The sequence below is a fragment of the Platalea leucorodia genome (assembly GCF_965183815.1).
Source record: "Platalea leucorodia genome assembly, chromosome: 3".
Classification (NCBI taxonomy): Eukaryota; Metazoa; Chordata; class Aves; order Pelecaniformes; family Threskiornithidae; genus Platalea; species Platalea leucorodia.
In genome coordinates, this window is record NC_138825.1 from 61,028,714 (window position 1) to 61,043,230 (window position 14,517).

General features: G+C 43.6%; 1 protein-coding gene across 3 annotated transcripts in view; it reads right to left on the bottom strand.

Moving 5' to 3' along the window:
• PHACTR2 (phosphatase and actin regulator 2) overlaps window positions 1-14,517 on the bottom strand; it is a gene marked incomplete at its 5' end in the record, with an annotated part of 146,590 nt that overhangs the window by 11,641 nt on the left and 120,432 nt on the right. For all 3 annotated transcript variants that reach the window (XM_082307573.1, XM_082307575.1, XM_082307574.1), the window contains 5 exons: window positions 294-431; window positions 1,486-1,547; window positions 8,395-8,450; window positions 11,735-11,891; window positions 14,128-14,330. In XM_082307573.1, the coding sequence (XP_082163699.1) occupies window positions 294-431; window positions 1,486-1,547; window positions 8,395-8,450; window positions 11,735-11,891; window positions 14,128-14,330 (616 nt within the window). The remainder of the gene's footprint in view (window positions 1-293; window positions 432-1,485; window positions 1,548-8,394; window positions 8,451-11,734; window positions 11,892-14,127; window positions 14,331-14,517) is intronic.

The window sequence follows — 14,517 nt, forward strand, 5'->3', positions numbered from 1 at the left end:
CACAGGTTGTAGCCATCTTTGCTAACAGTGTGTGTCTGGCTTAGCAAGGCTTTAAAAATGCAAGGAATTCTGGCCTGAACTGATGTAATGGAGGTGGCAAATATGCTCTTAATAGACACCTGAGTAGGTTTTCTTAACTGCAAGCAGCAGATGCACAGTAGTACCATGACAATCTCGCTGCCTCCAGCAGATGTCATTTGTGATGCCGGCATCAAGCAAACGTAAAACCAGAGGAAAGCCCCCCAGAAGTGACAGATGCAAGCATTTTCTTATAATCTACATTTGCCCCTTGCCTTGTCTGCGGGAGTTAACCTGGCCCAAGGCTTGTCGGCACGACGGTCGTAATCCGGAGAATCTGTGACCTCCACATACTCATTAAATCGAAGGATTCTTCTTGCTTGAAGTTCAGCCACTGTAGGCCTCAGGCTGAGCTGTAAGCAGGAGGCAGAAAATAGCACGTTTAATAAGATGAAATAAAATAAAATAAAATAAAAGCCGAGGGTATGATGTAATCTCAAGAGAACTTTACTGGTATTTCTAAACAGGGTCACTTTCAGGTGTCTAAAAAAAGGCACCATCCTGGGAGTGCTGCACGGGAATGGGGAAGCAGCACAACCTACTTTCTTCAGTTATAAAAATAGTCTTTGTTGGGCAGGTCATAGAGAATCGTGACAGTTATCCCTGGAATATTAATTGTGACTTTGCAACTGTCACACCGTTTACCCCACTAGGCAGTAGGTCCATTTCCATTAATGATTACAGAGTCTGCTGTGTTCAACTATAATACTGAAAATAAGCAGGATGTGGAGGTGCCTGCCTAACTAAAAAACATTGGTTTTGAACATCTGGGGGTCATTATGATGCCAAGTTGTTTCAGTCACCTCAAACAATATTCACTTTAATTAACTAAGGACGATCTTACTTAGGAAACTGTATTTTTGCAGAGAAGGGCAGACTAGGGATATGTATGAAAACTCCCCCCACCCTCTCCCAGAACGAGCTCCCAAAGTCAGGGCAGCAGATCCATAGCTGCTTTATTTCCAGGGACGATGAGCGCAATCCCACCTGCAGCGGCCAAGACCACTGATGTGGCTGGAAGAAGGGTGAAGGGATTTCTGAGGGCCCACACTGCTTTGCTGCCCTCTCTGCTGCTCTAGGGAAGAGTGGATCTACAAGTGTGTCTGCCCTTGACATACATGGCAGCAGTGGTCATGCTCACAGAGGAAACACGTGCCATTTCTCTCCCCTGCTTACAGGGACAAATATTAAGCGTGGTCAGGCTCCATATGCTTCTCCAGGTATGTGAAACTGGACAGGATGGAGTTTCCCCAAGATGGACTTGTCTTGTACTGTTTTTAAAACTGATTTCTAATCTGGGGGCATGACTGATGGACATTTGCCGTAACATATACACACTGATTTTTAGAATCTTATAAAAAATAATCCTATGTACACAAACATACAATACGAAAAACACATCATCACCTTTCTACTGAGTCTACGTTTTATTTCTCTTTTGGCTTCCTGTTCCTCTTCTTCATTCTTCTCTGTTTTCAGAAGAGATAAAAAGGAGTGAATATTTAATTATTATAACTGCACATACTGTATTTCTCTTGGTTGAAAGCTTCAGGACTTCAAGTCCTGGCTCATGTTTCCTCATATTTCTGGGTGATCCTGCATTTGTTGTCTCCTTTTTGGATTTTGTGTGCTCTCATTTCTTTTCCCTATCCTCATTTCCCCTGATTCTGTAGACATCTCAAGTTGCTGCTGTGGGTCAGGAACACAGCGAAGAGGAGGCATCTGTCATTTCCCTTCTGTGTAACAGCAAACAAGAAGTACCCTGAAAGAGCTGCCTAATGTTTCAATTACTTGTCCTAACATTAAAATCACTCTTGCTTTTACTTCCAACATGCCACCTATTGACCTTAGAGCAAGAGTCTAATTATTCATAAGGGTCAAGAAAAAAGTTTGCTCTGAGTATCTGAATCAGCTGAGTGTCCTCTACTGCTACAGGATGCAATGAATCAATGACAATTCATAGAATCATAGAATCACAGAATCATTAAGGTTGGAAAAGACCCTTAAGATCATCGAGTCCAACCATTAACCTAGCACTGCCAAGTCCACCACCAAACCATCTCCCTAAGCACCACGTCTACACATCTTTTAAATACCTCCAGGGATGGAGACTCAACCACTTCCCTGGGCAGCCTGTCCCAGTGCCTGACTACCCTTTCGGTGAAGAAGTTTTTCCTAATATCCAACCTAAATCTGCCCTGGCGCAGCTTGAGGCCACTTCCTCTCGTCCTATCGCTTGTTACTTGGGAGAAGAGACCCACCATTGGTTTCACTGTCATTTGTTAGTGCAACTTGGTTTTGTTACTTTAATATTTTTTTCTGATTTTATAATGCGGGCATATGATTCAGCACTGAAGCCCTCTTGGTTAAGACCAAATGAACGAGTACAGCAGAAAATGACATGTGCATTCTTTGAATGTATTTGGGCATGAGACTGAAACGCGCTTTTAACAAATTTCTGTGCTAACCAAACTTGATTTCTTGAGTGACAGTGTAAAGCACACTTACAAAGGCACGTTCATATGGACTCAGCAGTTTTTTTAATTGATGTACATTTTGAAGAATATTATTTGCCCTTTCAGTCCACCTCTGATGGTTACATGCAAAGTTAACTTTGTTGTGGCTGAAATCTCCCACCTAGAGATAGCCACAAAATTCTGATCCTGTTTTATTCATGGTTGGGAGTTATGGACTCCATGTTGCAGTTCAAGGCTAACTATAAATTTAAAGGAATTAATTTGTCTATTGTGGATGCAACCAACCTGTACAGATGAAAAGGCAGTTTTAAATCCTGGTATAGTCCAACTTGCCCTGCCTGCTATGGCCGGCCTGCTGTGTTAGTATAGTCAACCTGGCCACAGAGGACCTTCTGTATCATGAGCGATACACTGGAGACAACACTACGACAGGTCATCTCGCGGTACTTGCAGATTTCCTCTGCTGACTCAAAGGCTCTCATGTAAGAAGAATACAAGGGAAAGGGGAAGAGGAACAAATGATAAAAACCAAAAAGAAGAAAGTTACAGTAAGAAAAAGGCGCTGCCAGCCCAAGACCTGCTCTCTGAGAAGAGTCCAACACCAACCCCAGGTTTCCATTGGCAAGATGCAATCACACAGGCTTGCTGCCAGGATTAGGTTGGATCTAGTGTTGATAGTGATTTTACCAAGACACTTAAATGGGAATGTAATTTATAGTTTATTAATAATTTTTCTCTTAAATGGTGATGAAATGGATGGCCTATTTCCATAAAGGAACTGTAAGCTAACTAAAACTGAAGAATGGAGAGTTAAAGATTGATCAAGATTTTTAAATTTTTTATTAATATATCTATCAATAAACAAGTTGGGTGTATTTAAGGATTTATGACTTCAAATGAGAACTCTTTTTATAACATCTTCACCTAACAAAATCAACAGCTCTCTAGCTGTTTTAGGACAGGTAAGTCATCTGTAGGCTTTTGTTTAAAAAGCCTCTCTTTGCAATCAATAGACATAGTAACTGAGGTAATTAAACACAAGCTATTAATCTGGGGTTTGATTCACCTGGGAATCGTTACACATAAAAAATTTTGTCCCTTCATAACTGAGTTGCTTAAGTCCTACCTCAGAAATTCTCCAGTAGCAGACACAGCAGAAAAAAATGCAGCTGGGTATACACATCGCTCTACTGCCTTTTCCTTAATTTAATTTGTAAAATACATTCTGCATTATTCATATCTTGACATTTCTTTGCTATCTAAACCACTGTGTCTCCCAAGAAGCAGCAATAAGATGCCTGATGTAAGAAATAGGGCCTCACACTGCTTACTGCATACCTTAAGAAACAACTACGAACAGCATGGCCACCCAAAATACTGGTTTTCTATATTTTGGGGGAGGATAAAGTAACTCAAAAAAGTTGATCTGGACATTTAGGAAGGCTGAAGGTTAGCTGCCTATCCCAAGCTGTGAAGCTACCTCCCTGTGGGCTGTGGACTCAGAGTGCAGAGGACTGCACGAAGGGATGGCTGGACATGGGAAACCACCTAGAAATGGGAGATGAGCAAGGTCATCATCTTAGCTGCTGGGCAGAGGGTCCAGGCGGGTCCTGGAGGAGGCTGGTGAGGAGGGCTGGAAGCCCACCTTTCAGAGGACAGCTCTAACAGGAGCCACCAGGAGCTTCCTTCACTCCCGGGCAAAGCAGGTGGGGATCGAACCCGTGGGGAACAGACAGTCTTCTGCATGACAGGTCAGGGGGCAGGACATGGTTTATATATTCAAGTGGTTTTACTTCTAGGAATAAAACTCAAGAGCTAAAGGAAAGGGACTGAAATCTGGTGGCTGCTGCTAATACACTGAATCCGCTCTTTGGCAAAAGGCCCTCCCTCTATGGCACTGACTTGGATCTAAAGCACCTATTTCCCATCTCCAGCCTGCTGGGCAGAGTGTTGTTTTAAGCCCAGTGCTACAGAAACACTGCCCTGATACAAATTCCCACCAACAGTAACACCTACAGCATATTTTTGGTCTTTTAAGGTACAAGTTTTGAAAGTTGCTGTAGTGAGTTAAGCAGCTGTGTGGTGCTAAAAATAATGGGTCTGGTGCTCCTGCTTCCCTCAGGTGTTGTGGAAAATTCCCACCAGAGGGCCACATTTTGGCTGCAGGTATGAACTGACTCCCTTGCCCACACAGGAACACATTAATGCATAGGAACACACTTCTGACTGCTTTCCACCTTAAAAGCAGATCTAATCTGTGTGATGTGGAGAAAGAAAATATAAACACAGCGTTCCCAGCTGCAAGTCCCCTCCTCAGACATCCCGCTGCTGCCGTACTGGCAAAGGACCAGCCCAGCAAGCGCCCTTTGCTTGCAGAGGTCTCCAGTTAGATCCCAGCAAAACTACGGTTTCCCTCCCTCCCTGCCTGCAGCTCCTAGGAGGTCAAACTGGGATTTGACTCCTAATTGAAACAATTTTGTTTAGCATCACTTATTGTGGCCTTTCAGTTAAAAAAAACCACCTGTCAAAGCAGAACAAGCAGCTTCCCTGGCATGTATACATTATTGCTCCTGCAACTTTTGCCGTATTAAATCTGGTCACTTTCTGTTCTGTGGGACATCTGTTTCGTAGCAGGAGGGGAAAAGAGAAGGGAGAAATTGTTCTGCCTGAGGACTGCTCCATTCTTGACCAGAAAGTACTCCCGGAGCGTAAAACCAAACTTTCCATTGTGTCCCTATGGGACCAGCTATGTTTAGACTTCTCTGTGGGCTTGCTAGGGAAAGAGAAGAAAAGACAAATAAAGTGCTTGCCTCTTGCAGTGCTCTGGAATGCACAAAGTGGTTTCTCTTTCCTGGTTTTACAAGCAAAGATAACCATTAATATTCCTTAACTAGCATCAAGAGCTAAACCCTGTTTTCCGCAAAGCCAGGACTGGCAGGCATGCAGGTGCACAGTACGAGAAGTTCACAGTCCCTTACAAATACAGGAAAAAATACAGTTATCTTAATCCAAAATTCCTGGAAGAATAAAAAGTTTCTTTGCCATAACGCATTACTATAAATACTACTGGCTCAAAGCCAGTACACAAGAAACCTGTCTTTATTAAAAACACAGGGCTTTATCTATTCCTTCAAGTGGACTCTTGAGTTATCATAACTTTGTTTTAGTGTGGGAAGACTCAGAAGTCTGGATAGTTTTATCCAAATTGTTTTTATAGAAATCAGCCTGCAATGTCTTGCGATTGTACTCAGTCACAGAATTTTCAGTAACTGGTTTATCTGTAAATATTATCAAAACAAAACTTCTTGCAAGACAGATTTCCTCACTAACTGGAAATACAAAAAAAGAAAAAATACAGACTTTTTCTGAACGTCTTAAAAGATTTGGGCTGAACTTAATACTGAAATAAACATTTAGACCTTTACCACTTAATGGAACCTCAAAGTCTGACAAATATTACTCAAAACAATACTTTCCCTTAGCTGCAGTTTACATACATGCAATAATATAACCCCTTCTCCCCATCCACTGCTTAAAAATAGGAGGAAGGAAGCTTTATGAAAGAAACCCCAACTTATTCACAAAAGCTGCCTACAACAACAAAGGCATTTAAGAGATGTAAACATTTTCGAATGATCCACAGGAAGGGAATGTAATAATTTTGATAAATAATACAACTGCCTTAGAGCTGGGAGAGAAATTGCACTCTGAAAGGGCTCTGAGTCAGACTGTGACCAAAAACCCCAGCTTGCTTTGGTTCACTTTGCTTTTTACAGATCACTGTCAACTTGAAATATTTTCTATCTATCTCGGTAATGAGCAAAAAGCAGTTTGGGATTCTCTACGTGCTCATCGACGACTCTGCAATTTTTGTGATTTATAATGCTGCTTCCCAGCCTTCATTTCTTGCTCTCCCTTGCCTCCTTAAGCCAGCCCGCCGGCAGCAGCAGGAGAGGACGGCTGGAGGTATTGAGTGCAAAGCCTGGTACGCTGCCGAAAGCTTAAAGTAAACAAGCTGAAACAGGAGAAGAAATCTATTAACTGCTTTCCAGTCTTGAGCTACTTATTGCAAAATCAGTGAACGGAATAAACAATGGCACAAGGGATATTAAATACATCGCGGGTTTGTTGCTAGATTAGTTATCTAGAGATTAGCCAGACAGAGAGGGCAGGAAGGAAGCCCAGCTGGTGCTCCCAGCTCAGTGGCCGTATCCTGGCCCACCAAAGAGGTTTTGGAATTACCCTTCTCACATAGTCCAGCATGAGTGGTTTGTCATATAAAAAACGTTCATATTTCAAATTTGATCTTTATTTATCTATGCAATCTATAGGTTCAGAAATTATAGTCTTAGAAAGTCTGTTCACATTATGTATTGGACAGGAGTCCCTTGAACCCTCTCCTGTCCACCATAATGCATGAACTGTAGCTTCCCTTTTCAGTAAGACATGGCACTATTTGGCTTTTGAGAGCTTAGACAACAGCAGTAGGATTTCATTAGCATGGATGGCTGGTTGCCTGAAAGCCGATAATTGCTATGTTTTCTTGATTTGCTGGCCTGAGCAGGTGACAGAGTGATCAGTCCATAGACTTTGTCAGGTAAACAGACCATTTTCTTTTCTCCATTAGCATGCTGTGCACCAGGGTTGCAGAGATGAAGTCCAACTTTTCTGAATGATTGTTGGAAATAATGGCATTATACCTGTTCTTTCAGTTACATCAAGTGTGGAAAGTTCTTATACCTTAAGAATAGATGAGTTTTTGGATTTGTTGCTCTGTGTGAAATGCTTCCACGTGCATTTTCTTCATTTATTTCTTCTAGTTAAGCATCAAGTACTAGCTACCCTTGCAGAATGAATACGGGGCTAGAGGAGCTGGGCATGACAACTGTTACAGTATGTGTTTAGGTAACATCTATATTATGGAAAGATTCATAAAGGAAGACAAAAAATGCCTGTTCTGAAGCGTTTGCCAGCCTAAGAACAAAACCAATATAAGTAAATGGGAGAATAGGTACAGAGGGTAAACATCCAATGTACTTCATTCGTCTGCCTCTGACTATTCGAATGATAGACTTAAATTCTTCAAGAAGGATACTGAGGAAGGATTTAATCAATGGGAAGACATTCAGTGAGAATGTCTCATGCAAGTTTCAGTACAGAAGATGTCAGAAGTGGATGTGAAGGCCAGCACGCTGAAGTAGTCGGCATATACCTATTCACCTTCCCCTGAACGCTTCATCTTTCCTCTTTCTACTCCACCTTCCAACCTCTGTCCTTATATCCCACCTCTGGCTCCTCCTGATATTTCCTCCTCCTCTTCCTCCTCCTTCTAAAAATTAGAATCAATCACAGAATCACAGAACGCTTTGGGATGGAAGGGACCTTTAAAGGTCATCTAGTCCACCCCCCCTACAATTGGCAGGGACATCTTCAACTAGATCAGGTTGCTCGGAGCCCCATCCAGCCTGTCCTTGAATGTTTTCAAGGATGGGGCATCTACCACCTCTCTGGGCAACCTGTTCCAGTGTTTTGCCACCCTAGGCAGAAGTTTAACCAGCCTAGAACTGCTTCTAAGGGGTATCTAAGTCATTCCTGATCTTTGGGACCAGCTCAAGCAGGCTTGAGACAAGCAAAATTCAGCATCTTGAATATATGCAATTTTCACAGCTACTATTACAGGTTAGTATATAGATCCAGTGTTGACACGTTATTTTCTAGAACATAATTTCTCTCCAGTTATGGCTCTAACACTAGAGCAACAATGACAGGCTTCCATATGAATCCAACATATGCTCACTTTCTAAGTAAATACTAGCTGAAAGCTGAATAAAATACTTACGCTTTAGGATATTTCTTTGCTCTAGCTCTTCAGTTGTAGGCCTCTGGCTAAGTCTCCTGTGAGAACAAAGTAAGTGACTGATTTAAAACCAGATTCAAGGAACACATTATGATTTGTAATACAGCTTAAAGGGTGTTTCTCATATGGCCATGCTATTCTTTGCCAGCAGACAGAGGTATTCAACAACACAGGTAATTTCCATTCACAGTTATAACAACTGTGCATGTAACCACAGTACCGAGTGGCCATTTGTTTTAAAAGATGCACTATTGCCACTCGAACACATAAATGATACTTACATAATATTACAGAAATTGTACCAGCACATTTACATTCCTCATTTACAGCTAGAATTTTATGAGAGTGCATAAACCTTTTTTGTCCCCAAGCACCATAATTACAAGTTGTGCAATCGTAAGATTATTCTCAGATATTTTGAATGCAAATCCTATTCATTATTTAAAAAAAAAACCACATAAGCTATGCATTCCTCACTGATTTGTACGTACAATTCAAGTGGGAATTTTAACTGAAAGTTACTTTTATTTAGTTACCTATATATAGAACAACTGCCATTAAAAAAAAAAAAAACCTGAGATATTAATTTTCTGGTTTGTATAGTGGAGAACAAGGTTGATATTGTCTCTATGTTTACTAAACAGGTTCACTTGAGAAAAGGAGCAAGAAAAATTTCAGCAGTAAAATTAATTTTGCAGATGTGTTAAAGATAGATGCCTCTCTGTCCAGCAAACCTCACATGGTTCGCTACAGATTATCTTCAACCTCATGAAACCCATCTCATTCAAACCATGCTTGGACCTTCAGATTTGATGGGGAGGACCAGCAGGTTTACCTCAAGCGACCAGCCCCTGCTGTAGGAAGTCCCAGGCTGGGACCTGACCCGACCCCGACCCAACTATGGGAACAGGTTTCCCATCAGACCTCGACGCTGCCAGGTGCTGACCACCATGCCAGGAATTTTTAAGGAACTGGTGTCAAACCTTGTTGTGATTTCAGGCATGAGCACAGCCCTGAGACGCACGGATGTTGTTTCCTGCCACCAAAGCAGGGCTGCATGGAGAGTGTGCCAGCTTCCCAGCAGAACCAGCAATGTCCCTGTGCAAGGGTCTCAGGACAGGGACCAGAGCAGCTTCTGCAGTTCAAGCCCCCGCGGGAGCACCAACAAGCAGGACTTGATCACTGGAGATGGGACTTGGTGAGAAAAGTAGTGGTAACAACCACGCTGCTTTACGAGCAGAAAAAAAATGACCCTTGGGCTCTACACAATAGATGTACTACTCTTATGGTTACAGGATGAAATAAATGACTTAGCTAGCCACCCGATTTATAGAGCAACTCAGCTCATCTTCCAAGTGCTGATGCAGGACTGCCGTACTCTGTACTGGAGCAGTACTGGCTGGACTACCCAGTATCTGGGAATCTCCAACAAACACAGGACATCCTCCAAATCTGCCTGGACAACATTTCTGAGCACAGGAGAAACAATCATAGAATCACAGAACCGTAGAATCGTTTAGGTTGGAAAAGACCTTTAAGATCATTGAGTCCAACCGTTTACCTAGCACTGCCAAGTCCACCACCAAACCACGTCCCTAAGCACCACGTCTACACATCTTTTAAATAGCCCCAGGGACGGGGACTCAACCACTTCCCTGGGCAGCCTGTTCCAGTGCCTGACTACCCTTTCGGTGAAGAAGTTTTTCCTAATATCCAACCTAAATCTGCCCTGGCGCAGCTTGGGGTCACTTCCTCTCGTCCTATCGCTTGTTACTTGGGAGAAGAGACTGACGTTACCTCGCTACAACCTCCTTTCAGGTAGTTGTAGAGAGCAATAAGGTCTCCCCTCAGCCTCCTTTTTCTCCAGGAACCCCAGTTCCCTCAGCTGCTCCTCGTAAGACTTGTTCTCTAGACCCCTCACCAGCTTTGTTGCCCTTCTTTGGACACGCTCCAGCACCTCGATGTCCTTCTTGTAGTGAGGGGCCCAAAACTTAATACAGTACTCGAGATGTGGCCTCACGAGTGCCAAGTACAGGGGGACGATCACTTCCCCAGTCCTGCTGGCCACACTATTTCTGATACAAGCCAGGATGCTATTGGCCTTCTTGGCCACCTGGGCACACTGCCAGCCCATATTCAGCACCCCCAGGTCGTTTTCTGCCAGCAGCTCTCCAGCCACTCTTCCCCAGCCTGTAGCGTTGCATGGGGTTGTTGTGACCCAAGTGCAGGACCTGGCACTTGGCCTTGTTGAACCTCATACAATTGGCCTCAGCCCATTGATCCAGCCTGTCCAGGTCCTCTGTAGGGCCTTCCTACCCTCCAGCAGATCAACATGTCCACCCAACTTGGTGTTGTCTGCAAACTTACTGAGGCTGCACTCGATCCCCTCGTCCAGATCATTGATAAAGATATTAAACAGAAGTGGCCCCAGTACCGAGCCCTGGGGAACACCACTTGTGACCGGCTGCCAACTGGATTTAACTCCATTCACCACCACTCTCTGGGCTCGGCCGTCCAGCCAGATTTTTACCCAGCAAAGAGCACGCCTGTTCAAGCCATAAGCAGCCAGTTTCTCCAGGAGAATGCTGTGGGAAAGGACAAGGACAAGGACAGGTCTGGGAAAATCCAGACACGTTGTAGTCTATTCTCGGAGACCATCAAAGCCAAAATTAACATTTATGAGGACTTTTTCTAAAATGCTTGTAAAAATGCAAGTGAAAATTAGTCTTTTTTATGCGATGCTCTCAAGTCCAGGAAGAGAAAGTAACATATATCCCATAGCAGTTAAACAGCATGAGAAAGACATGCCTCAGAAGGGAGCACAGTAAAACACTAAACACTGACCAACAAAGTCAGCCTCCCTCCACTTCTTTTGCTGGAACCAGCACATGAATAATGAAGGAGTTAAAGAGCAGGGGGAGGATGGGGAGGGCCAAACATGCACAGGCATGCTCTGTGTGTCAGGAACTACTACTCTGGCCAAGATGGGGATACACAAGTGCAAGTCCCTGCTAACCAATGTGAGAAAAAGCTTGAACCATGGCACTGATTATTCCTGAGTCACTCTTACTCTCTTCCTCTTTTTAAAACAAACCAAACAACCCAAAAACCCAGAAGCTCTCAGATTTGTTTCTTGCAAAACAAAAATGCATTATTGACATTTTAAAGTTTTTTTGAGAAATAAAAATACTGTTTTCCAGGCAGTTGTACCACGAAGATCCTGTACCACACACAGGGTTGCATTTAAAACGTGAACCCAGTGTTCTTGACTCTCTTCTTCCACCTCCGCCCAGTGAAACCACATTTACCCTGCCACTGATACCTCACTAGCTTCGTTCCAATCTGATGTCTGATTTCCTGCCTCTCCTCTTCAGATGTACGCTGCAAGATGTTTTTGTCTTCTAATTCTTTCTTAGATGGTCTGTTGCCAAGTTTGATAGCAAGAGTATCCCTGCGACGAATTTTACTTGCCAAAGAGCCTGAGGAAAGGAGGAGGAGGGTAGATTTAGTTCATCCGTGCTTAGGTTACAGACACAAACTCTGAGTAAGAACTTTAATACCTCCCCAAAGCAGCCTTGTTCCCACATGCAGGAGAGGAATTTTAATTAACATCAAAAGAAAAATAGTTTTAGCTCAGTTCACAACACCAAAAAGCTGAAAGGCTTGGATGAAAAAGCTACCAGCCAAATTGATAGAGGAGTTTTACAAACATCACTTGTCATCTGTGAAGTGATAGGATAAAAATGACAAATCTACACTTAAGTGTCTTTGAAGTCTGATACATTACAGGTTGGTTTATTTATCTACTTAGTATATTTAGCAACCTGCTGCTCTTTTGCTTCAGCTTTAAATGGTTTAGTCTCATTCTCTCATCTTTTCTCTCATTTAAATTTTTTTTTTCAATCTAACATCACTTAGTTCTTGCATAGTGCTTTTTCATCTTTAACTAATTTGTAAATTAAAACAAAAAGTACAGTTTAGGGAAGTGCTCTGAGTGCTTGTAAAGTAACCTAGGCAGGAACCCCCAGGCTCTGAAGCAATCCGTTTATCCATAAAGCAGATACAGTAGGGACAAGGGCCGTGCAATCTTGCCAGCGTTAACTTCAGCCAGCTGTGGAAGGAAGAGTATTTTTCACGGCCTTTAGTCCTTCCCTTGTCGCTTGATATTCTGACCGAGGGGGCTACATATGTCCTAGGCTGGCAGGTTTTCATGACGTTAGACAGTCTGGTAAGACCACAGGCTCCCAGCTCACTTCTCGTAAGACACCATACTGCTGTCTGAATACATGAATTTTTGGTTGCTACCAGTTTGAATCATATTCAAACCAAACACAGAACTGCAGAAGACTTCAGCCTCTTGAGCTAGCTGGCACTTCGCCTTCTGCTGCACCAGTGTCCAAGGAAAAAAAAAATGTTCGTTTTCCCTCATCCCCCTTCAGTACACAGCACTTTCGTGTTCAGGCCTTCTTCACTAAGCACAGCGAAGCACCTCCTCCTGAATGGCTACAGGCAAGGCTCTCAAGCCACGGTTTGATGGTCATTTTATTCTGACATAAGGCTACCCTGCAGGTGGTAGGGGTAGGGTTGCCCTCCCCTCTACCCCTGACAGGTTGTTGCTGCCATGTCCTTTGCTCCAGCAAAGGTGCAACCATGTGGTGAGCTGGATCAGGGAACCGATTCTCCTGCAAATCAGCCACCACTGCAAAACCAAACATGAGCGGTGGCCTAAGGGAAAAAAGAACAGCTGGGAGCAGGGATGAGGCAGAGGGTGGGCAGCACAATCCCCTTCAGCAATAGCAAGGACTTCTGCCAAATGATATATGGTGATGATACAGCCATGACCCCAGATGAAATTTCAAAGCTGTAAACTTAGAAGTAATCCACTGTGATCCGCTCTGTCTGCTAAGGTCCAATGCTTAGAAACACCCTGATCAAAGAGGAATAAATGACTTTCAGACAGAGAAGCTGCTGACTGATGGGCCTCCTCTGTTGTCCACCCCTGCCTGCTATTCCCACAAGAAACTCTGGGATTTCTAGTGCAATTCAGTTGAAAGCTACGCTGGTGCTTTAACAGTAGTGGTTCATGACATGGGCAAGCCAAATCAATGGCTCGCTGATGCCCTAACATGGAGGCCTTGTGCCACCCTCATGTTCTCCTGAACCTGCTCCTCTCACCTCCACTCCCATCCGTGCAATGCTTCATCTGCTCCCACCATTGCAAGGGCCCCAGCAGGTTTCTGATCACAACTGTCTGGGAGAAGCAGGACACTCATTTCTCAGGAGTGGTAAAATATTAGATCATCTAAAACCACCCCATGCAGCCATACCCTCCTCTCCTTACTTTGCACTAGCATGGGTTAGGCATGCTCACATAACGCAATGTGCAAAAGGTAGCCTGCAACTTCTTGGCGGGATGCCCTGCCAGAGAACCAGATCCTAGAACAGAATCACCCATGGACTGATGTGCTTGCTAGCAGCTCCATCCCAAAGTCTTTGCTCTCTTGAACGCCACAGTTTAAGGGAGGCAGCTGCACAAAATCTTGCAGGGTGTAGATGTCTTTGGACTACACTCAACCAGTAAGCTCCAGTTAGCAATCTGGATGCAATCACAGCAGCTTAGTAGGCTCTCTGAGCCAGCCCAGGCCAAACATGTATATTAGATATATTTGAAGGTGGCCACCCCTTCCCAGTACACCCTTCTTGTCATGGGCTTACTTTCAGCACTTGCATTATCATCATCGTCATCATCATCATCATCATCTGTGTACAGTATCGGTCCATCAGAGTCTGAGTCGCTGCTGTGGCTCTCTCTGCTACTTTCACTCTCAGGAGGGGCAGCATCATCAGAAGCCTCCTCCACCAGTTCAGAGTGTGCCTGGTCAGGTGCCTCCGCTTCTTGGTCTTCTTTGGTAGCCAAGCTGTTAATTCAGAAGCAGACACGGTGTCACATTAATGCAAGCAGCACCGAACACAAATGGGAGACAGACTGTGTAAGCAAGTATGAAAACAAAAGTTCTGTTACTCAAACTAACTTCTCTCTTTCTAAAAAAGTATTTATATAAAACATATATAAAGTATGTGTATGTGTATACGTATCTGTATGTA